Here is a 26,665-nt window from a genome sequence, read left to right as displayed (position 1 = left end):
GGGTCAAAGTCAATTTTTTATTTTCTCTTTTTGTTTTATTACCTCCGGAGGAAGAGCCTCTACGTTCCCTCTCCGTTTGGTCAGACAAAGACAGTATGATATCTGGTTTTTACATTTGTACCAGTATCGAAAAGTACGGTACATTGTATTGTCATTTTCACAGTTTTGATGGATAACTTTAAGTAGAACATTAGGCTTTTTTGTACACATGCGCGCACACACGCAGGCACACACACGCACACACGCACACACGCACACAAACACACAAAAGCAAACACACAAGTACACACACACGCACGCACATCAACGCAAACACAAATGCACACACACGCACACATACACACACATCTGCACACATACATGCACACACACACATGGGTGCACATTCTTCTGCACACATGCATGCTCACACATATGTCTGCACACATGCACGCACAGGCACACAAGACATGCAGACATACATGTGTTGGTGCACACACACAATTTTTTACCAAAGCATATTTTCAAATCAGATATTTTAACTAATACATTTTTAAACCTTGAAACTACTTAAAAGTATTATTAAATATTAAAATATTAAGATTATTTTAAAATTATTCCAGGCGAGAGTAGAATGCATAAAAACTATAAAGTAGTTTTTTTATAGAATAACTTAGAAAAACTGATTATTAGCAAGTCTGAATATTTAGCCATAGTACTCCCGCATGTTGCTTGCTGTCTGTCGCTTTCTACAATAATTTGCTTCTCAGCAATGCATGTTCAGGTCAGGCAGTATGGTAGAAAAGATCTGACCTAGTTTTCAGAATCTACCGCTTCTGGAACTGTCAGATTAACCTGATAGGTTGCCTTAGCATCTAGCTAGAATGACAGAGCCGAGTAGCCATTTTACTTGCCGAATGTGCAAAGGACAGAGGTGGTCTTCAACGTGCCTGCATTGACAGTGTGATACATGGGACTTTCAAAGTATGGTCTAGATGCTAAAGACCCAGCAATTTCATGTTGCAAGCTTGCTGAGAGCTTTTTGACAGCTCGGAATTAAAGAGGAGTCAAACCATCAGCCCCGTGGTTGACGGGCGCTGCCACTAGACCACCCTGTCACCATGACAGGTGTAATTGACTCACAGTTACTATACTATATTGATTATCAACTAAGTTTATGTTATGGTAACATTACATACCATGGCCATATTCATGTCTAGGTATATATATATATATATGTAAAATGATTACCAAATTAGTTGGAATGCCCTTTGAAATAACTAGAAATTCACGTTCCTATTGAACGTTCCTATCGTGTTTGTTATGAACTTTTTTACCGGGGAACATGTTCAACCACAATATCTAGCAAGATGTCGATTATGGTCAAGATATGACACAGTGTTTGCCAGATGCTACCAAATTGTACAACAAATTGTTCAAAATTATTTAAATATGATATCTAGCAGACACGGTGTCATACATTGTAGATTGACCATAATCTAAATTTTGCTAGATTTTGTGGTTGAACATGTTCCCGGTAAAAAAGTTCATAATAAAATCCAGCTAATTATAATATCAATATAATTAGTTTCATCATAATCCTGACTGTATGAGGAAATAGAAAATATATAGTTTCAGTCATCCAACTGCTCTAGCAGCCATTTTATTTCAAGATGAACATGAGTTTCTAGTTATTTCAATAGGCGTTTCAACTATTTTGGCCATTGCTGTATGTCAATTACTGCATAAATCTCCATGAACCTGTTCACGCCCTTGCTCATATCTATGTCTATATTCATGAACATGTCTATGTCCACAACCACATTCATGTCCCTTGTTTTTATCATAGTCTATATCCTAGGTTCCTGTTCATATTCATTTCCATGTTCAAGTTCATGCCTAGGAACACTGCCCATTTCCATATCAGTGCCTATCCTCAAGCCTATTTCAACTTCTATGTCCATAATACATGTAGCTTGCTTCTATTGAAATTATACATAAGATATACAAGATATTATCCGGTAAAATACAACTGAAAAACAATAAAAAGTGGAGGTAATCACCATACAGGAATCTTATTCAAAATCATCTTAAAAATAGATGTTTATCCACCTCATCGTTAATGTATAGTGTGATAATCACAAAAGTTTATTAGCTTTATGCGCATTCAAGTCTGAAACACAAATAGAAAGAAATACCACGATTCGAAATTAAATAACTGCTATTTTTGGCCCACTTTTACAATGTGAGGCTGCGGCTGCAGAGCAAAATATAAAGTTTAACTTCTGACAGCACTACATCTAAATAAGCAGTTTACGATCATACAGTCAGCCATTTAGCTAACAAAGTTGATAGAAGATAAAATATGATGATAATAATAATGATACTGTTAGTATAACTTTACTGTAGAGTAGTCAGTCTTGATGAAACCTGATCATGAATATTATTATATGATGATTAATAAGAATGTGGTCCTTATTTCTCACTCAGTTTATAGAAGAGTAACTTGTTAGTCAACCATGTATACTGAGGCACAACCAAGGTGTTACCAGTAACACTGAGGCTAAAGATATAGCCATAGAGACTGTTGGTAGAAATATCATCACCTCTCATCTCTGATACTTTCTCACCTGTAATAAAAGTGTATGAATATCTTAATTATTATTACTGTACCATCATCACATCCACACTTATTATATCCTTGTACGGTTAGTTACTACACAGAGAACAGGACAGTGCTTTTATTAAAAGGATAATGCAATTCTAATTTAAAATTATAGTGTTATAATGTTATAAGTTATAGCAAACAAATTTGTTTCCACTTTGCTACAACGAGATAATTCGCAGGTTCTATTTGAGAAAAAATCAATTTATCTGTAGGCCACCATTTAGTTAGAAAAAAAACTGTAACTACCTTGATAAAATTTAACTATAACTACGTTGATTAGTTTTAAAAAAATGATCAACTCGAGAAAATAGTGTTTCTGCAAGAAAGTCATCCATGAGAGCCTCATCTTGCTAATAAGCAGTCGTAACGTCGAAAGCAAAAATATAGTCTCCAAAATATGGGTGGGCTTGGCTGAGTCATTTATTGTAGCTACAATCCCTGGCACACCTTCTACATGAAAACTATAAATGTTACTGTAACATTCATTTTTATAATTGTTCTATTGCTTTACATGACTCTTTTTCATGACGAATAGGCATAGGATGATGATCATATGTTCATAAGAATTTACTGTATTTTCACTAATTTATTCTACAATCGAAAATTTCTAAAATTAAACAAGCATCAAAACCAATGAAATGCTGATATTTAGAACAAGTTTTTGTTGTCAGTTGTCAATTTTTATCTCTACAGATATGTTGAAGTTTATATTAAGGTGTAAGTCAAGGATTGATTGTATCCTTTAAAGGTTGACTTGCAACAAAATTTACATTACAGTTATTTGGTATCAAAATATTCACCATGTCTTATTCTGTTGTGTTGTAAGTGCAAAGTATGTGTAAATGTGATTAAAAGCTCTTTAAAGCTCAAAAATTAAAAGCCGCCATATATTAGAATCTCTTTATTTCTCTGACGTAGTTATGAAATTTATTTATTGTCTTGTCACTTGAAGTTTTTTCGTGAATTGAAAGCCAATAAAAAGCACAATGTAAAACTTATCGTAGCAACAGTTTATGACAAACACTTCGGGTTTTACCGAAGACCCCATATAAAATATAGATGCTCGCTACTTTGCAGTTTTGTTTCGGTTTGGTTTAATTGGCATTAAGTCATAATCTGATCATGTGACCAATACTTCGCAAGTAATCTCTACAGCACTTTTCGATTATCACAAGTGACCAACAGGCTCGTCATGATCATCAGACAATGATATGTACTCCTTCAAGCTAAGGCTAACAAATTAAACAAATTTTTATGGTACGTTATAAGATATCAGTGCTAAAAAATGACAGCATTACAATGGCGAAAAAACAGACGCGTAAGAACAATAGACATGGCTTTATTGAATGCGTGAAGTATATTTGTGAAAATATTCCGACGAATAAAGTTGCATGAAAGTGTAAACAGAAACCATCTACCACAGCTACGTCATATTTGAGCCGTTTTGGAAAGAAAATCCAAACTACAGCGGTTTCGTGATGGCTGCGATTAACTGTTCGTTTTGAAGCTTTTAAGAGCTTGTAATCACATTTCCACATAATTTGCACCTACAACACAACAGAGCAAGACATGATGAATTTTTTCATATCAAATAACTGTAATGTGAACTTTGTTGCAAGTCCACCTTTAAGCAACAAGCTGGTACCTGGGCCCTGGCCTGCTTGCTCTATAAAATATTTGATTAGTTTCATTTGGACGTTTGCCAAATTTACTAGAAGAAAGTTGTCACATTTCTTTGTTTACTTGTACAAACCTATATGTAGCATAAGATTAATTTACAGATAGGAAATTATACATTGAATATCTAACATATGGGATTGCCTGTGAACTAGTTATAAACAATCAACTACTTTCCATGTCTTTTACAATGGAGAAGAACCAAAGGAACTATCTCCATGATATTTTACTCAAGTTGTGTAAGTTTATAATATAATTTAATTTAATTTTAAATATCATAAATGAAGTGATGATGTGTTTAAAATTAGTTGTAATTGAATTGCTAAGAATTTTCTAAATTTTTAATCAATTTTCGCGAAAAAAAACTCTAAATTACTAAAAAAAAAGCTCTAAATTACTCTCTTTACTTGATAAGAACTGATCCTGACAGAACAACTTAATAACCACTTTATATTATTGAAGCCAACATGAAACTCTCGATAAATGTTAATAACCAGCACCTCATACATACAACTTACCTGTAGCATAGCTGAGTGTGTAGATGATACTGCTGTCGTATGCAGCTACCAGTATGTAGTCTCCATAGCACACCATACCTTGTGGATAATCAGGATAGGTGAAAGTCCACATGACATTCCCAGTGGTGATGTTAAATCTGAAGACTTTCTTTGTCTTATAGTCAGCTATGATGACATCATCACCATGTCCAGCGCATATCGAGACCTCGTTATTACTCAAAAGGAGGCAGCTGATGTTACGCAGAGTCTTACCAGTGAGAGAATAAATAGTTAGTCTCTTGTTAAGAGGATCAGCAACCACTACATTACCAGCTGCTACAGTCAGCATGCTACAGTGACTGCCATGATAAGGGTGCTGCCAGGTTGTGATCACTTGCCCTGACAGATCATAGACACTTACTGTGCGAGGTGCACTATAAGACAATATGTATAGTCTGTTCTCATGGAGACTGATGGACTCAACAGGACCAGAAGTAGAGATGAATGAGTCATGCAGCTTGTAGTTGCTATCAATTCTACTGACTGTGTCATTAAACAATCCTACATATGTAACTCCTTCGTGCTGACATACTGATACAGGCTGTGATGGTAGTTCTATGGATTTGAGTAAAGTCATAGACTTTGGAGGAGGGAATAAAGGAAGTTGTAGTGGTTGAGGAACTACAGGGTGCTGGTTGCTGTTGACTACTATGTCATCAGCTGAAACAATCTTCAACTCAATCTCACGCTTTTCACCTGAAACATTAATAATATAATAACATAAAGACGTACTTACAAGGTGAAACAAAATATTAGTATTTTGGCAGCACAGTGCAACATTCTAGAAAAGAGTAATGACAGATTACCTAATTACTCATTTAGTTTAAATAATTAAGACTTGATTACTCATTGGCTCAAATCATCTACGAGAGACATGAAAAAGTTTAACATATTAAATTGTGTAATATGAAAATAATAATAATGAAAATACAGATTCTTTTAATAACTGACTAAAATTTAGAAGAGCTTAAAGTTGTGGAGTGACAAAATGCAAGTTATATACATCAAGATACTCTAACAGTGTTTTTAAGATGTTTTAGCCTCAGAGCAGATCATGCATCTAGAGACTGGCTAACAATTACTAGCTCAGCGCACAAAAACTTTTAATCGTGTCTCTAATTTATTTTAGTCTGAGAGTAAAGCTTTTATGTAAAGATGTACAATTTTTATTTGCTATACACGCAAAGATATTGTAACAATAGGTAGTTATGTATTATCCTAGCCTGAGAGTAGAGAATGCATATCTCTGCATTTTGATTGTGTTTATCATTTCTATTAATTTACAGGCAAATATAGTACAAATTGTAAGATTAGTTAATTATTAAAATATAGAGAGAGAAAATATCACCTATTTTACTCTACACTTATTTTTAACATAAATCATATATAAATGATTTTTGTTTATGAATATATTCATATTTAGTTAATTAGTATGCAGATTGGTCTATTGCTGCTTTTCTTCCAGTAGCCATCGTAGGCTCAACCCTGGTCCTATTTTTAACACTTGCATGCTTGCTGCGTAATTTGACTTGTTATATTGAGTTTGTACAGCTCAGAGCCGTATATTTTCACAGAGTCCCAGACAGAAACCAGAAACAGAAACGCTAGTTTCCTAACAACACCGATCGACATACTGATCTATAATGGAATATTTTTACCTCACTCTCAATATCTCACCTTTTTGCATTCGCTATATTTTTGTACAAAAACTATTTGCAGTTTTTTGTAACAGATTTTGTCCTCGTTCAAATGGTGTATAATGCAACAATCAATTTCCGAGCGACTGCCAATGGGAGTAATTTTTGTTGGTTAGTGTTGGGGCCTCTCCATTATAGCTTATATAAAAATAGTAGGCGTTTCTTGTTTGTTTGGAATCGTGGAAGCTTCGATACACGCTTTCGTTAATCGCAAAACTTTGTGAAGTAATACAACTCTGTACTGTCAGAGTAATATTGCTTCACAAAGTCTTACGACCAAACCGAAAACAAAAATGTCTGATTCCAAACAAACCCCATCGACTTACTGAACTCTAATAGAATATTCGTACCTCGTTCTCAATACCGCTATTTTTCATTTACTTTATGCTTTCATAAAAACGTTATTAGTAGGAAACTTTGTTTTCTTTCAAATGGTTCATAATACAACAATCAACTTTAAAGCGACTGCCAGTGGGAGTAGATTTTGTTGGTTAATGTTGCGGCCTCTCCATTATAAGTTATATAAAAATAGTAGGCGCGGCCTGTTTGTTGGGAAACGAGCGAGCTCCCATATACGCTTCTTTGGTCACGGGAATCTGAAACTATACGGCTCTGATATAGCTAACATATCTTTGAACACAATGCACCTTCAAAGAAATCACCAAAGATAGCTTATTCACTTGTAAGCGTAACAATTTTACTCTAGACTCATCTTTAACATAAATAATATGGTAGAAGTCTTACTTTAGACTACAAGTTTGATTGTTTAATTTTATTCTTTAGCATACCTGTTTGCCTCACTTGGAGTTGTCCTCCCACTTTCAGTTTAGGCAACTCCTCCACAATAAATTTGTCCATTTGTTCCTTCAGCTCTTTGAACCCTCTCACGATATCATCCTACACGTTCAATGGGTTAAAAGCTGTTAAAAGCTGTTACGGATATACTAAAGAGGTTAAACTGTAAAAATTTAACTGGTTTAAAATTTTTCCGATTTAATTTTTTTGAATTTAAAATTTAGCCGATTAAAATTTAATCTAAATTTAAATTTAACTCTACCCCTGTTGTTCGTAGCAGCTCCCAGTCCCCTCAGCTTTTTGATAGCCGCCACTCCTGCCCTAATTAGAAGATTTTGTCTGACTATGCCAGTGCTCACAGAGTTGGCCCTTCCAGCTCAGACAACAGTGTTATGACATAACAATAGGTTAAACTTTTGATGTACTATACTTTGTCTGATCGACTGAAAAAAAATGTAAAGGCATTTCCTGATCCAGAGAATACAGTTGCCCAAACGAAAAGCATTTAGCTTTGACAGATTTACCCAAACCAGAAAAAACAGGTGTACCAGGACATTTGAAATTAAAACAGAACATTTTAGAATTACAAATAAAGAAAATTGTAATGGCAAAAACAGCTTTGGAAAAAAGTTTAAAAAACACAAAAAGCAATAATAATTAATACACAAATGAACCCTTGTCATATGATTTTAAATAGTATTACTGTTGGCGTCGTCAGGCAACTATTTCATTTAGAGGAGTATTTAAACTCATAGTAATTATCTAATGCCAATAATACCTGGGGAAAATCATCCAAATTTAATACACACACCATTCATATTAAAAATAGCAACAAAATAATGTGTAAATTGCGGTAACTGTAGTTACCTGCCGTAACTTTAGTGTATTTAGATTGTTTAGCGTTGTGAGATGCAATAAAATGGTACCTTGCAATAAACTATGTGTAGTACTTGCCATAAGGAGTTCTTACCTCTAAAACAGACATATAAGATAAATGCTAAATTTAATTTAAATTATATTATCTTAGTAACCTTTAAATTAAATCTAAGTTCTAATATGTACTTTACTACACTTCAACTTTGTCTTCAGCTAAAATGTTATTACTACTCTGTTTCCAGGTTAGTGTATACCATAATTATTAACGAATAATGCTGAAATAAGAGAGACAAAGCGAGCTATCTCTCTCAAATGTTGGCTGGAGGAGATTCAGCAAACAGCCTACCGGTATCTTAATTATTTCAATATATTCAGCATTATGAACTCGAAAAGCTCAAAATTTATTTTGATATTGTATAAAAAAAAAATTCAGATAGTGTAGGCAAAAACATAGTATTGCATATGACAAAGCAAAATGTTTGTATAAAATTGTCATTATGCACCACACACCGTAAGAATTTAGTATGAAGGTGATTTTTCATTGCAAACAACCTACCGTTATAACTGGACAGAAGAACGAGTACAGACAAACACTAGATTTATATATATATATATATATAAATAAAGTTACTAGCCATGTAATAAGTAATAATACTTATATAGAGAAAGGTATGATGTCAGGACCTTTCATTTACAACTTCAGTATTAGGTACATTTTTTTAAGAACTCCTCTACTACTCTGAAGTTTGACTATATATATTCATATAATATATTATATATATTTATATATATAAATGAACTTACTAGCCATGTTATAAGTAATAATACTTATATAGAGACTGGCATGATGCCATGAACTGTCAATTATAACTTCAGTATTAAAAATATCTCTATAAGGAGTCCTCTACTACTCTGATGTTCTACTATACTTTATTATTGCTCTACCAGAACGAGGAAATAATTTAGGCTACATTCGTTAAGGAGGAAAAAAAGACTAACATTTATTTTTCAAAAACTTTGATGAACAAATGGAAATACAATTCCAGCCTTTAATTGAACGACACCTCCATAATAGTTCTACTATTAATAGATATTCAACTTTTTGCTTACTGGTGGAGAATGTTTGATTTTAGTCTCCAACATTTCTCTTTGATTTCTGAGACTTTTCCATTTGTCAAGAACCACATCCTCCAGAAAATCAGTAATCTGTACTTTAGACTTCTGCCTGTTCTCAAGCACCATCTTCTCTATTTCATCATACTGCTGCTTCAGTGAGTTTATCTACAGTCATAATCAAATCTGATACAAAAATGAAAATAAACGGTACACAAAAATGTTTTTCTATCTACTATATAAACGGCAATCGTTGTCTGTCTGTCTATCTATCTATCTGTGTATCTGTCTGTCCGCTTTATAGAGTACCGTACTTTTCGGACTATTAGCCGCTACTTTTATATAAGGGCGTGTCTATTCTGTGTTTTTTTTCACCGCTAGGGCACATTAACGGGAATCTCCAGTTAGTACACGCCTCTATTATATTACGTAACCTGCTATTCATCGTAGGGATGGACGATAAATACTGACATGCTAATAGTATGAGTTGTCTTCTTGATATATTGAGTCACCGATAACTCCCAAAGATGAGCAGTATAAATAAATTATATGGCGGTCTTTTTTTTTCGATTCGATCGTACGAAGCAAACTTAATTAATATGAGTAAGTAGTAAAATTAAATTAGTAGTAAATATTAGTAGTGAATTAAATAAAGTTTACTACTCTTTAAATAAATTAATGAGTAGTAAATTACATCTAATTAATATTTACTGCCAACGTGTACCGGGAAGGTCATGTGAACATTTGTTTTTTGCAACTACTAGAAAAACGCTGTTCTCTATCTACTATATAAACGGCAATCGTTGTCTGTCTGTTTGATTGAGTGTCCGCCTTATAGAGCGGTCTTTCCTTTTATCGTCGTACGAATTTCGGTCGTACGAAACGAACTGAATTAATATGTGTAGTAACAGTAAATAAATTATAGAGCGTTCTTTCTTTTTCCATTCGGTCGAACGAAGCCAACCGAACTAATATGAATACTGAATATCGTAATTTCGTAATATGGACTATTAACCGCTACTTTTCTCTGACGATTTGAGCCAAGCGGCTTATATAAAAGGTGTTGCGATTCTGTTGTTTTTCTTTCATCGCTCGGACGCATTAACCGAAATCCCCGGTTAGCACGCTTTTTAAACAGCAAATTTTCTGCCGTGTTAAAAAGCGCCTTCCTGAGTTTTGCGGCCTATGCAAAGGTGTCTATACAGCTATACAAATGTACTATTTATTAAATAAAATAAATTAACGAGTAGTTATTTACATGCAATTAATTCTTACTGCCAACGTGTACCGAGAAGGTCACGCAAACGTTTGTTTCTTGGAGCCACTAGAAAAACGCATTTCTCACCTACTAAATTTCCACATCAAAAAGGTAAGTGTTTCTTATATGGTGTTGTATTGTATATGAATTGCCACATCTCCACTACTTAATAACGTTGGATTTGCCGCTGTTCGTGATAGTGGGTCATGTTCATTTCCTTCAGCAGCCGAGTTACTAATTTTTTTCCAGCTACGAGTTGGCCTACTGTAACTTAGTATTACAGAACTTTCATGAGTACTCCGAGGGTTGCGATACGCCATTGTGAAATAAAAGAAAGCAGCTGCTATCAACTTACTGTCACCCTGCATTAGCCATGACCAGCTACATGTCGCCTGCTCAAAAGTAGGCACACGCCAAAAACTGTTTCTTCATACGCCCGACAGAAAAACCAAAAATGTTGTCTATCCGCAAGTGTTGCGTTGAACTAAAGGAGAGAGAGAGAGGGAGAGAGAGGGGGGAGAAAGGGAGAGAGAGGGAGAGGGGGAGAAAGGGAGAGGGGGAGAGGGAGAGAGGGAGAGAAGGGGAGAGAGAGGAAGAGAGCGAGGAGGAGAGGGGGGAGAGAGAGAGAGGGAGAGAAAAGGAGGGAGAGAAAGGGAGAGAGAGGGAGAGGGGGGGAGAGAGAGAGGGAGAGGGGGGTAAGGGAGAGAGAGAAAGGGAGGGAGAGAAGGGGAGAGAGATGGAGAGCGAGGAGGAGAGGGGGCGAGAGAGAGAGGGAGAGAAAGAGGGAGAGAAAGAGGGGGAGAGAGGGGGAGAGGGAGAGAGAGAGGGAGAAGGGGAAGAGGGAGGGGGAGAGAGAGAGGGGAGAGAGGGAGAGGGGAGAGAGAGAGAGAGAGAGAGAGAGAGAGAGAGAGGGGAGAGACGGAGAGGGGAAAGAGGGAGAGATGGAGATGTAACTGCATATTTGGAGTTGTTTTACAGTATGAAAGCCAACTCTCAATAAACCTTATGCTGCCCCTTGAATCTGTTACTGTAGGGGGGTAATGCAGCTAGTCTACTATAAAAACGACAATCGTTGTCTGTCTGTTTGTCTGTCCTCGAGTGTGTAAATGTGTCTGCCTTATAGAGTACTGTACTTTTCGGACTATTTGCCGCTACTAGGTATCTACATGTAGAGCGCATTAACGGGAATCTCCGGTTAGTGCGCCTCTATACATAATCTATTCATCGTTTGCCAATTTCACACAAAATTTACATAATAATTTCAACTGTATGGCTTTCTTTTAGCTTCATGACACACGATGCTTTTTTTGTCTTCGATGTATTAGGGCTAATTCGTTTTCGGCAAAACGATATTGGCAATAGACTCTCTCAATGTTAAAATTTGGCGATTAAATTTTATTAACTCTATGACACACGATGCCGTTTTTGTGAACCTTCAATTCTGGCTTTTCTTAAGATTCAAATGCTGAATCGCTGTTAAGGTCACTACTTTTCACATGGACAATCGTATTATCTTGAGTGAGAATAGCATCTAGATTCGCTCACCTTCGATCAGACAAAGACGCTATAATATTTTATTTTACATAACATATCGTCGTACCAGTACCGTCATATTCAGAGTTTCGATGAATAGCTGTTGTTGGAGCTGTAACCTTTTATACACACACTTTTATGCCAGAATTGTTATTACTAATTCTACATATTCACAAATTTTATTCTGTTTTCTCAGTTTGTATTAATTGTATCATTACCGAATCATCTTTATTGTAATTGTTGCAAAACCGACTTAATTTAGCTATTACTTGCTGATTATTTTAAATTTACATCTAACCTCTTTTACAAATTTTTTTTTAAATTTATTAGACAGGCTGAAAACCATTTTCTCATGATATGAATTTTGAAAGTTACAGTTGTTTGACAAAGTTTGATAAACTTTACAATTGTTTTTGTTTTCTCCTAAATTATTTCAACTACACAAAGCCCTTTTCTCATGATAGTTTACCTATCATGTTTGTTTATGTTACCTATGTAGTTTGAATGTTAGAATGGCAAATTTCGTTATACATGTTAAATACAAATGAATTTTCTGTGCAGAGACTTTTTTATTACTCGGGTACAAGTACAGCTTATGGTGTAAAATGTTTAAAAAATACTTTACCAAATTTGTTTTCTCGCCTTGAAATGGATTAAAATTTACATTATTCAATTTCAATGGAAAAAATTGTTTTGGATCTCGAACTTCTGGAACTGATTATGTTCGAGAACTGAAGTTCCACTATACCTTATCAAAAGATGTAGGTCGCTGAAAGTTATGAAATTTTAAATTTAAAGTGGTTTGAAAACCTTTACAGTTGATTCATTTTCTCTCCTAATTTATTTCAACTACACAAAACACTTCTTTCATGATGGGTAGTTTGAAAGTTAGAATGGCAAATGTTGTTATATGTTAAATACAAATCAATTTTTGGTGCAAAGACTCTTTTTACTACTCGGGCAACGCCGGGTAGTACTGCTAGACTTAGGGCCGTGGCGTCACTCGGGAATGCGTGGGAGACCTTTTTCGCCCCGAGTACAGCGAGTCTCCAGGCGCGGCTTTCCGGATGAATGAGTTGGCCAGTGCGAGGCGATTGATTGCAAAACGATTGAGTGCAAGGTGAATGATTGCAAGGTGAGCGGGAAGGGATTGCAAGGTGAGTGCAAGGCAATTGGTTTTGAGGCGATTGATTGCGAGGAGATTGATTACGAGGAGAGTGCACGGCAATTGATTGCGAGGTGCGCAGGCCGATTGATTGCGAGGTGGGTGCGGGCCGATTGATTGCAAGGTGATTGATTGCGAGTGCAAACCAATTGATCGCAAGGCGAGTGCAAGAGCCCGGTTGTCAACTGCTCGGCAGGTAAAGACTAGTCAGCCGAGGCTCAGCGGCAGAAGTGCGCGATCGTCAACTGCAAAAATAGACGTGTATGAACGGATGCATGAATCTAGACACATGAATCTAGATTATTTACTAGATTTTACACGCATCTAGCTGTAAGACACAGTGCAAATTTCCATTGTTTTCCTCAACATTGACATGTATATGTGCATACATACTCTGATCAGGACAACAGTTTCAGTAGACTGCATATTTGGAGTTGTTTTACAGTATGAAAGACAACTCTCGATAAACCTTATGCTGCACGTGAATCCGCTTCTGTAGGCAGGTAATGCAGTTAGTATATATATAAAGTTTAGATTCACTTTCTGTTAAAGCAGTTCGAAGGTATATTGAGTTAGTTTTAATCTGAATAAAATTTATTTGCTTTCTACTCACTATTATAATAATAATGACACCACTATTGAATGAATGATGTCATCACTGTAGTTACATGCAGAACCCGAAGTTTCATAATATCCTGTGTAATAATTTGATGCATTATTGTTACAGCCATCTTGATAATACCAACCATATGCATAGAGGTCTCCACCACTTTCTATATTATCTCTATTTTACAGCTGTAGATGATATATACATATTACACACAGAATTTATATTATTTCACATATGTATAATTCAGCAAATGTATAGGTGTTGATTTACTCAACAAATTAAATTGACCCTAGTCACCTCAACATACTCAATAAAGTATGTTTACATTTGTCATCATTGCTGGCCCCATTCAGCTGCTACAACAGACAATCCTAAAAGGTGTACCTCCTATAATGTAAATTCTACATAACATAGATAATTTATGTAAAGTATTTGCTTCAAGCTACGTACAAAATTTCACGTCATAAAATAGAAAGTTGGTGTAAATTATCAAATCCAGTATAAATAATTCTAATGCTGTTGCAATTACTGCATCCGAGTTAAGTGTATAATGGTGATGCTATAACTACAGTTAGCATAAATATAAAGATAAACTATCCATGCAGTTAAATATATGGATATATACAATATTTAATTTACTGTGTGAGATCGTGTGTCAATAAAGTTCAGGGAATAGGTACAATTTTTCAGAACTGCTTAAATATGATTGATCGGTGCAGGCGTCAGAGTGTCGATAATCCAATTTTTGGTATAGTACAACAGAGTTTTTACTTTATTCTATATTAGACAGTACGAAACGTTTTTATTATTTTCATATTGCCTAATAGACCATGCTTTCTATATAAACCAAGAAAACCATTTTGAGATGCTATTGAAAGTATGCGTTCCCTGTATCATTGTAGAATTACCATAGCCATGAACCATAAGCAAAGTAAAACCGAAATGAAAATGAGAAAATTGGTCGATACAAACCAATACTGCTACTGTTACTGTATGGTCATTTGCTGAAAAGGTAAAGTCGAGGTTTTTTCCTTTGGAAAGCAGGAAAGATGTGAGTTAAGGAAGATTCTTTAAATTTTTCAATCTTTAGTTCGAGTGCAAATCTACCAACATAAATTTCAGGGCCAGCATACACCATGAAAGGAAATATTTTAGATATACGATGTGAGCAAACTTTACCTCTGGTAGCTGTTGTACTCTTGAAATAGAGAATATGTCATAATGAGACTTCTTAATTGAACCAGATTTTAATTACAAATAATTCTATAGCTCTCCCTATTCTGTTATTGATGTATAAAATAGGAAACAGTAATAAGTTGAAAATGCAAATAAAAAGGTGCAGAAAATCATTAAACACAAACATAGACTAAGACAATTAACTAACCTGCTCATCTCTCTTCTTATGAATCATATTTAGCATATCGTCAGTCTGACTGTCATATTCAGAGACCATCTTAGATATTCGTTTGAACAGCACTTCGAACTGATCATCCTTTGCAGAACTCTCAGCAGATATCGTGCCTGTGAGAAGGGCTGATGCCAGGTCCTCTAATGGAAGCAAAGAATGTGTAGAACCTAAATCAAGAAGATAACTTCACATATAACAAATTATCTACTTTGGTAAATATTAAAAACATTGATATGTTTGTTTATGCATTGTTTACACTATTTGCAAACACAAAGAAATACACTTGCTACAACCAAAGACAATCATTTGGTGTTCTGAGCAAATAAATATCTCACTAGATCTAATATATTGTGTCTAAAACATGTAATAACATTTAGAGACCTACAAACACCTACATTAAGTTTACATACCACTGTCACAGGTTGGCAAGTCAGGAACACACTTCAGACAGCTGAGCACATAGCAGACTCCACATCCAAGAATATATTGTTGGTCTTTATGCTTTGGGCAGCTGCTGACTTTAGCTTTTTGCTGTTGACCCAGGTACTCAAGTATTGTTATCTTGTAATGGTCATCAAGTGCATCATCATGAGACTGAAATATAAAAGCAGAACAATACTGTGACTTTTGGCTAATATCTCATATTTTCTATTTCAAAATGGTGAGGAACAATTGTCATCAGTAAAATATTCATGTGACAATTATAAAGTTAGTTTAGAACAGATTTGTTTCAGGTTGCTTTCACCAGAGTTTATAGATTATGAGGCTTAGATAGTTGTTAAGTTGCCAACACTCAATGAGTAGTTATTTAGACTCAGACTAAAGCATGTTCTTTTGCTGTACATTATATTGACTCTCTAAGTTATTATTTCACAACAATATAACAATTGCGGCTTTAAAAGATAAGTTATCATTGTTTAAAAGTCAAAAGTATTAAATGGCTAAAAACCCACAATAGACCGTATTCACCCTAGTTGAAGTTACAAAAAAATTGAAGTTGAAGTACACCTTTTAAATTTTTTACAAACAGCTGTTGTTTGTGAAAATAAAAAGTCTAGCCTATAAATTAAAAATGAGTAAATTCTTTGATGATGAGCATAAAACTTTTTATTTCAATTCCTATTACCTTCGAATTGTATCTTTGTGCATTTGTATAGTAGGATACTAAAAAGCAATTGGTTATTAAAATCAGCTTGATGCAAAGTAATAATATATACTAACAACTTCACAAAAAACTACTGCTCTTACCTGATTTGAATTCTCACATAAAAATCTAAAAAGGAAACACTAGTACCTCCAAATGAGCAGGGCAGAACTTCTTAGAGCAGTAAGTACAATAGCTGATAGCTTTCTGTCTTGGTGAGCTCTTCTTTAGACAAACATCACAGAGTGTTTTGTCTGTACCCAAGTCATAAGATGGTAGATTGGCTGGTGGCATTTCAAACACCTGGCTGCAAATAATTATTCAAAAATGATAAACTATTTGCTACATGGGCCATACAGTGCTAGATGATGCATTATATGAGTCATTCTATGATGGGCGAGTCTTTTTCTAAGCTTGTATGTCGGTAGTAGATCAATCTATGGATCTGCACCTGTAAAGGGCAGAGTGGGGAGGTTTTATTATCAAAATTAAAGTTGGAACAGCTAATATGTAGATATGACTACATCATTGGATTAAAAGTCTGGTCTCTGTTTTTCTTAAATACCATTTGAGACAAACATACAGATTATAACATACAGGAATATTAAGGTTGTCTTTAAACTGAACAATATATTTCTAACTTAAAGATGAACTTGCACTAAATATTAGTACATCTCATCCAAAGTATCGGTCTGTTATATAATCTTAATTTTAAGGTTGTCTTTAAACTGAACAATATATTTCTAACTTAAAGATGAACTTGCACTAAATATTAGTACATCTCATCCAGAGTATCGGTATGTTATATAATCTTAATATTAAGGTTGTCTTTAAACTGAACAATATATTTCTAACTTAAAGATAAACTTGCACGGAACTTTGATAGATTTTATCAGAAATTATCGGCAGGTTTTTATCATCTACAATTGTTATTTATGTTTCGGCTGAAATGACAGCAATAATATTTCAAGATTGAAATCGACAAATTTTGATCACCTTGTGCAATTAGTGCGATTAGAGCGAAAGTGCAATTATGACGTTCATAAGTGCAAAGAGGCAGAATAGAGACACTTAACTCTGCAACTTGAAACCTGATATTAACTATAGCAACTAATGACTTGAGCAACTCTGAACAATGTAGACGGTATCAACTATAGCAATAATAGCAACTAGTGATATCATTTAGCATGATATGCCTGCTTACACGGACTATACATGCTACATAAAATACATGAAATGATATGGGAGTTAGAGTGTAATTTCATGGACTTGATAAACCCAGCAGAGAGTAATTTTGTACATTACAGTATATACACTTGAAAAATCATCAGTGTAAGCTGATCCATAGTATCAACCTTATACTAAAGCACAGCTGCAGTGCATGTGCAGTTTAGGATTTTGAAGAGTGTGCATGTGCAGTGTACATAAATTACTAGGTTCACTTTCATGTGCATCATGGGAATAAATCTGGAGTGGATCTCAGGGAGAAATTTGTAGCAAGAATTTGGTTACAGTAGCAGTAAGTGTCAACTGCACATTAGAAAGTTGTAATTGGTTGCAAAGTTACTGTATACCATGCTTCAATGGTGCAATGCAGTTTTAATGCATCACAGCCCTGGTTATGTGCACTATTATATAATCTAAGTTTAACCAATATATAGTAAGACTCACCCGCATCCACTGTTTCCACACAGCAGCTGGTGCTTGCTTTCGTAGTAGGTGGTCAAACAAGTCATACAGTGAACATGACTGCATGGTAGCACTTTGGGGTTGACAATGGTATCACTTTTACGGCAGCAAAATTCACACTCAACATCTGCTAGAGCTTCAGCCATTGTGATGTTTAACTTTAACAAAACCAATATTTGTTGAAATTCAGTTTTAAAAGGTGATTAAGGGTGTGTGAAGGTCTGCAGTGGAGACAAATTAGCACCTGCAAGTACCTGCTACAAATGCTAAACAATACTCAAAAACTCAACCTCAAGCTCATTACGAGAGCTGCTCAACATCTGCTACAGCCTCAGCCATTATAATCTAGAAATAAAATGCACATGTCTGAGATTTATCTTACTACATATATAGAAGTACAGCATCATGGCTGAAACTTTTAGGTACAAATTATAACAAAATTTGTGAAAGTTTTTGGTTTGAACCAATTACAAAGTTAGATGCACGTTCGCACTTTGAGTGGCATTTCATAGCCTAGCAAGCAGCATTAGGAAACAATTAGTAAATTACATTATTTATTACACAAATGTCTTACGTCTGGCTGCAAATACCTTGCCAATGTAGCGATGAACTCTAGTTCGTAGCATGGAAGTTATCAAGTTATTATCAATCATAACATCATAATCTGGAAAAGCATGTATCTCTCTCTTAGCAATGAGTTATTCAAATTATTTGTAATTTTGGTTGAACCGATACTGGAGGGACATGTACCCCTAGAATATTGTCCACATGTTTGTCCACTTTTATCAATCACAAGCAATGTAAACCTTACACCACATCAGTAGGCCTAGTATGGAATCATTGTTATCATGTTATGTAATTGACACTGTGACACTCATGTCAGGCATGCCCTGCCATTCCTCTCACCAATTTAAGCATACTCCATTGCAACCATCACTATGGTGAATGGCTTTTGGAACGAGCCCTCTATCAGAGACATAGAATGTTTTTGTTCATTTAATCTAGGTGATATAGTAATTGTTTAGTCCTTAAATAAGTTCCTCTTGTCAGACAGCAACCAGCAGATAAATATATAAACATTAGATGGAAATCATTTATAGTTTATGATATATGTAATATACAGAAACAGAAATTGTTTTTTCATAGATTTGACTAGCGGTGATGAGTTTTGATAAAAGAATAAAGGTGATACTAATAGTGTGTGTATCAGAATACATGATTATCACACTTTTGTTAGAACTCTCTACTCACTGGATTAATACTCTGCAAAAGATCGGAGATTCAACTGTTATGGATTAATATATTTCAGCTTTCGTACGCGACAAGAAGGTTAGCCCAAGTGTATCGTGGAATATATTATTGCCTTTATTAATGCAAACTGATACCAATAATGACTAGATAATGTTGAATTTACATGTATTTTTAGGATTGTATTTGGTTTCAGCTATATTCAAATGTAATATTTTCGAAGATGTGACTTGCTTATTTCATCTACTAACTACTTTTCAGTTTGAACAGCAACTGAGAACTTTGCCGATACAAAGGCCTCGATGAACTAGGTTTACCCGACGACCTAATTACCATAAACTGGCAGAATTGTAGTCGGTGCTCAAGTGTTTACTAAACATTTAGAAAAATTAATGGGACAAATTTTAATTACCTTCTTTGAGACATTTGTAGCAATTTATAAATAGCTAAACTAAAAATGTTATTCTATCAATCATGAGGAAATACGTAATTAAACTTATGCTGAGACAGCCACATATGACTCGACTTTCACCGCATTGTCCAATTTGAATAAGAGAGAAAGAGACAGGCTGCCCCCCTACATACATCATTTTGGACAAGTTTGTGCACATCTCTTTCTTCTGAGCATTTTAAGCGGCAATAAACTTTATTCAATTTCAAAGCAATCTGTTATCTTAACAGTGCAGTTTATTGTCTGTAATTTTAGGCTGCGAGACAATCAATAACTTCTAATATCACATTCTCTTTATGGGTCAAAACAGTACTAACTCAAGTTATATAGTGCATCTCACCAGCATAATTTATCACTGTCTGTATTCTCAGACTGCATGAAGAAGGATTAGAAGATTAAATTAGCACCATAACATATTTTATTAATTGCTACTAAATTAATAACTAAATAAATGCTGTACTTTAGGATTCTTTGTTTATTAACTAAATAAAAACAAGAAAATACTCGTAATCAAACAATCAAAAACTACATAAAGATAGAATATAATTACAAGCTATTAAATAAAAACTCATTCATTGAAGCATGTGTGACATTTCATGAAACGTTTTTTGTGGTAATCCATTTTGTAAAACACAATGTTGCTTTTTTTAAACTTTCTAAGTGCTAAGTTTAGTTATAAATTGTTTAAACACACGTGTTTGTAACACACAAGAATTCACACGGTAATGATTTTTCGTCGCAGTTTAATGGGAACTAAATATTAATTGTGATCCAGCTAGTTGACGCATTGTTAGCGATATAAACACTTCATTACGGTATATATTGCTCAATTATTTGTAAAAATTTATTGTAAAAAAGCAAGATACGCAGCCTTCTGTGTTGAATATGTGTGTAGTTAATGCTGTAGAACGTATATTATGAATAACGAACAATAGTACATAAGTGAATAAGGAATACAATACAAGAGCATTAGAAAAACGTGTAACGCATCCTCGAGGATAAAAACAGAACTGCGTGCGCATGCACTAACCGGAAACGGCAAAGCCAATGATTCAATAACGTAACATCTCTCCTTCCCCTAGGGAAGAAACATGTCATCACTAATTGTAATCCCCTGTTTAGGACAGTTCATAATCTGACAAATATGATGGAACAGTTTTCGCACGCGCTGATCGTCTGATTTGCGTAGGTGTTGATTGTGGTGATTGTAGTATTTCTTGTGCCATGGGGGTGCATGGAATCGAGTCAACGGTGCCTGAAGAGGGCTGCTCGTGTGGACACGTCTCCGCTTCAATATTGACACCTGTCTCCTGACCCATCGGCAAGTGATTGGGTTTTGTCACCTCGCGTTCACTGTTCATTTCATTGGAGGTGTCAGCCAAGTACGGAGAGGTTTCTCTTTTGCGTAGCTGATCAACGTGACGCCTTACAATACCTGAGGTGGAAGCATCTAAAATCTCATACATGGAATTTCCCAGAAGATGCATGACTGACCCTTGCAGCCACTGAACGGCTGGTCTCTGAAACGTCTTGTACCACACTAAATCACCCTCCTGAAAGTGACGCTTCTGCGAGAAGTTTGTGAGTGGTGCAGCCTGAATTGATGGCTTCAGAAGATCTAGTCTTGTTCGCAGACATCTGCCCATCAGTAATTCTGCTGGCGTCTTGCCTGTTACCATGCTAATCGATGTACGATATTTGAGGAGAAACTTATCAACTTTCGTGTTTACTGCTTCTGTCGAAGCCTTGTAAGCTTGTTTGAATGTCTGCACAAATCGTTCGGCTTGACCATTACTTTGTGGGTGGTATGGTGCCGTTGTTAAATGTCGTATACCATTACTCTTCATGAAGTGCATGAACTCCCCTGATGTGAACTGAGGTCCATTGTCAGTGACCACTGTATAGGGCAACCCATGTGTAGCAAAGACTCTTCGTAGTGTTGCTATGGTGATTGCTGAAGTAGACGTCCGAATGGGAAAAACTTCCGGCCATTTGGAATAGGCATCTACTATAATTAGGAACATTGTATTATCTAGAGGACCGGCATAATCCAAATGTATTCGCTGCCGTGGACTATCAGCAGGGGCCCAATGGTGGGGATCTGATGGAGGATTGTGTTTAACCGCATTGCACTGCGGACAAGACCTTGCAATGGCTTCAATGTCCTCATCAATTTGTGGCCACCATACATAATTGCGTGCTGTTGTTTTCATTTTGACCATCCCCAAGTGACTTTGGTGGAGTTCGGTGAGTATTGTGGCTCGCAAACTAGAGGGTATAACAAGGCGTATGCCTCTCATCAAGCAACCATTTAGCGTCGAGAGCTCTTGTCGACATCTAAAGTATGGATCTATGTTTGCGGCACTGTATGGAGGCCAACCATGTATGGTTGAGTTGTAGACATTGCTCAATGTTTTGTCCTCCTGAGTTTTTATGGATACTGTCTCAAATGTCACGGGTAGTTGGGCATATTGTTCAATGTGAAATAGTCTTGTTTGTTCACAATGAAGTCTTCTGCATGGCTGCGGAAGCCGTGACATAGCATCAGCATTCGCATGAGCGAGTGATGACTTGTATTCTATGTCGTATGTATACGCTGTTAGAAGAGCGGCCCATCTTTGCATTCTCATCGCAGCAATAGGAGGAACACCGGTTTTTGGGCCTAGAATTGTAACCAATGGCTTATGGTCAGTGAGCAAGGTAAATGAGCGGCCATACAAGTAGAGGTGGAATTTTGTTACCCCAAAGATAATTGATAGTGCCTCTCGTTCGATTTGGGCATAGTTTTGCTCACTTGGGCTTAATGTTCGAGAAGCAAATGCTATGGGCTTTTCTTCACCATTTGAAAGTTTGTGCGATAAGACTGCCCCTACCCCGTATGCTGAGGCATCACAGGCCAGTATCAGAGGAGAGTTAACATCGTATGGTGTCAACACGCAGTCTGTAGACAACAGCTGCTTTAACTGAACAAAGGCTTCTTGACATTGTGAAGACCAGTTCCAGTGAGCATTTTTGCGTAACTGTTGATGCAATGGGTGCATGACTGTTGCTAAGTTTGGTAAAAACTTTTGATAGTAGTTCACTAAGCCTATGAAAGATCGAAGCTCACCAATATTTGTAGGTGTTGGAGCCTCTTTGATAGCCTTAACCTTGCTTTCCATAGGGTGCAGGCCGTGTTGATCTATGCGATGTCCTAAATAAATAATTGATGATTGTAGGAGGCAGCACTTTTCTTTATTGACCTTTAGCCCATAATTCTGTAGACGGTCTAAAACGCTATGCAAAGTAGATAGATGTGATTCATAGTTCTGACCAGTAATAAATATGTCGTCTTGATAACATAAGACATTTGGTAGGCTACCCAGTATGTCATCCATTGCTCTCTGGTGGATGGCAGGCGCTGAGGCCACCCCGTATGGGAGTCGGTTGTACTGGAACAGTCCTTTATGTGTAGTGATAGTAACTAAAGGCTTTGAAGCTGCATCTAGTTTGATCTGAGCAAAGGCCTTTGACAAATCTAATTTGGAGAATAACTTTCCGCCACTCATTTTTTCTTGAAGGTCATCTATAGATGGCATAGGATATGAGTCAACAACTAGCTGAGGATTTAGGGTAACTTTAAAGTCTCCACACAGCCTAATGGAACCATTGGGTTTTATGACGGGAACTACAGGTGTTGCCCATTCACTATGTTCTACTGGAGAGATAACGTTTTCATTTAGGAGAGATTCAAGTTCTTGTTCTACTTTTGCCCGCAATGCGAATGGTACAACTCGGTGCTTTTGCCGAATAGGAATAGCACTTGGGCGCGTACGGAGCGTTGCTTCAACCTTTTTCATTTCTCCTAAAGTTTGCTTGAATAAGGACGGGTACTTTGCAACTAGAGTGTCCATCAGTTGTGCCGTTGCCTCGACCCGATTAGCCTTGATCTCTGACCAGTTTAATTTAAAGTGGTTTAACCATTCCCTTCCAAACAATGGGACCTGCTCACCCTCGGATTTATCTAGCACAAACATCCTTGCTTTACTTTCTTGCTTGCTGAAATGCACAGTTGGGTAGATGACTCCTTTCGGCTTAATTGACTGCGTTGCGCCGTATGGTTTCAAAGTAGTAGATGTAGGTTGGAGTTCCGATGAGCCTTTAATCTTTTTGTAGATATGATATGGCATTGTGGACACTCCTGCACCTGTATCAAGTTCCATTTTCACTGGGATACCATTGATGAGTGTATCTAGCATGATTGGTGGGTGGCTGTGCTCCTTAGACAGTGTGTTTATATGAGCTATATCTTCATGCTCCTCTGTAATTGCATCTGACATTACACTGTGTGTGTTTTGTGCTTGTCTATGAGGCTTCTGGAGTTGAGGTCTTTTACTTGGAGTTTTCTGTTCACAAACAGATTGAAGATGGCCTTTCCGACCACATTTAAAACATTCAGCTTGAAGGTGTGGGCATTGCTTTCTTGGATGAAGGGTGCTCCCGCAGGAACGACAAGGCCAAGGTTTGCCACTGGTAGTAGGCGAATGCATGTTAGAGATGTGACAGACTTTAGATTCTGTTGGCTGTCGTTGTGTCATGACTTCGGCATCTTTCCCAGCCTGCTCCATACCTCGAGCAATCTCTATGGCACGTGAAAGATTTAAGTCTGCTACAGTTAACAGTTTGCGGCGAGCATTTTCGCAGTAAATTCCACAGACCAGTCTATCACGTAGTACCCGTTCACGGTACGCACCTTCAAAATTGCAATGCTCAGCAAGTAACTTGAGTTGTGCAACATACTCATGGATGCTTTCACCAGGTAGCTGGTTTCGTTGATGAAAGCGATATGTTTCCGCAATTTCGAGTGGAGGTGGTGAGATATGATTACTTAGCAGCGTGGTTAATTCTTCGAATGACTTAGCTGTTGGTCTATCTGGTGCTGCGAGACCACGTAATAGTTTATATAACTTGGGACCTATGAGGCTCAGAAAAGTTGCCTTTTTCTTGCTATCATCAATGCTATTAGCTTCCGTGTAGAAATCAAAACGCTCTAAATAACATGTGAATGACTCAATTGACTCATCAAATGGTTCCATGCGTCCAATGGAATTTTGAGCAGCCATTGCAAAATGAATGCTTGTTGAGCTTTATGAGAGAATTTCTGTTAAGAAAAAGATGCACAACAACGTGTGTCTTGCGCAAGAAAAAGGCAACAGTTCTAGTACAAAAATACAGGTAACTAATACAGTAAAACGATAGGGGACATTGAGATAATTACGAATCCCATCCTTGTCGCCATTGTTGAATATGTGTGTAGTTAATGCTGTAGAACGTATATTATGAATAACGAACAATAGTACATAAGTGAATAAGGAATACAATACAAGAGCATTAGAAAAACGTGTAACGCATCCTCGAGGATAAAAACAGAACTGCGTGCGCATGCACTAACCGGAAACGGCAAAGCCAATGATTCAATAACGTAACATTCTGAACTGCGGTTTTTTCTTTCATGTAGAAAAACTGCAGACATATCTTAAAATTGATGAAACCATCGTCTATTTTCCTCGCAGTAAGTAAGTGAATAAATAAGCTTATTCTTTTATAAAACATCGGAGTAAAAATGATTGTTGTTGGGGATAAAATTATGCCAATTTTGCGATGCAAACTGCATGATTTCTGTTATATTCGTCAAAATAAGGTAAAAGCTTAAATATCTGCTTACCGAATGTGTAATAGCTCCAAGATACCACCAGCTTCGTTACGAACGGGATTGTTGCGTTGCCAGGCAATCTAGCGGAACTTCGGCCTTAGCGCTTTGTTTGATAAATATTGTAATTACGGTACGCTGCGGTACTTTGTCAAATACGCTTGCAATTTAAGGTATTGTTCAAGCGAAGCGCATTAGAAAACGCACAAGTAGGCGTGGCGCGTAATGCCGATGTTGTTTATCAGGATAAGGTGCTACGCTTGATAGGGCTAATTATTATGCTGGGCTATTTGTACCACCTACAGACCAGGCATAATAATAAAAATAGAAATAATAATAATGATAATAATAATAATGATAATAATAAGAATAATAATAATAATAATAATAATAAGAGCTTCACTACATTGTAAATAAAGTAATGCCTTTAATATTTACATCCCACAAATAACTTACCAATTATGACAATAAATGCTAATTATCCGCTGTAGCATGATACAGACAGTCTACAAGACTCGAGATGCAGTACAGTCAAAAATCAGTTGTGCAAAAATGTACATGAGAACCTCTATTGCCCACACAAAAACCATAAACTACTATGCCCTTTGATGACAACAATCTCTGCAGAAAGGAGATTCAAATACCAATTCAAGTTCAATTCATTTTAGACACAACACACCGGACAGCTCAAAAAGATGTCAGCTGCTAACTGGACTGGAAAATCACAAATTCCTGTACCTCACCATAATTTTTACATTGGTTATACCCTCTTTCAGATTCAACATATCAAAATATTGCATACGCATTGTACAAACATACGTGATAATGGAACAGCTATCCAATCTTGCAAAGAGACTATACAGAGTAAAGGAGAGCCTCTATGCATATGTCTAGGAGGTACAACGAAAAGTTGAGTATGTCCGATATACAAGAATCGTATTGTTTAAGCTTAGATGTTAATTTTTGTATTTCATGCCTTCTACTTTATGTTAATTTTAATTTTTGGGATTTACGCTAATTACGTTTTACTTTATACAAGCATTGTCAGTGGTTTTCAGAACCATCAAACTCATGAAAAACAGCCATTTTTATTATGCCTCTACAAGAC

General features: G+C 36.2%; 1 protein-coding gene across 1 annotated transcript; it reads right to left on the bottom strand.

Moving 5' to 3' along the window:
* Positions 1–1,829: 1,829 nt before the first annotated feature.
* On the bottom strand, positions 1,830–18,315 carry LOC137402275 (uncharacterized). The gene is made up of 9 exons (XM_068088770.1): positions 18,152–18,315; positions 16,631–16,787; positions 15,747–15,930; positions 15,313–15,503; positions 9,360–9,530; positions 7,367–7,475; positions 4,843–5,577; positions 2,518–2,609; positions 1,830–1,961 (listed from the first exon to the last, which is right to left on the bottom strand). The coding sequence occupies exons 1-9, from the start codon at positions 18,313–18,315 to the stop codon at positions 1,830–1,832; spliced, it is 1,935 nt and encodes a 644-aa protein (XP_067944871.1).
* Positions 18,316–26,665: the final 8,350 nt, after the last annotated feature.

This window comes from Watersipora subatra, chromosome 8 (genome assembly GCF_963576615.1).
Source record: "Watersipora subatra chromosome 8, tzWatSuba1.1, whole genome shotgun sequence".
NCBI classification, from domain to species: Eukaryota; Metazoa; Bryozoa; class Gymnolaemata; order Cheilostomatida; family Watersiporidae; genus Watersipora; species Watersipora subatra.
This window is presented reverse-complemented; position numbering and strand designations above follow the sequence as displayed.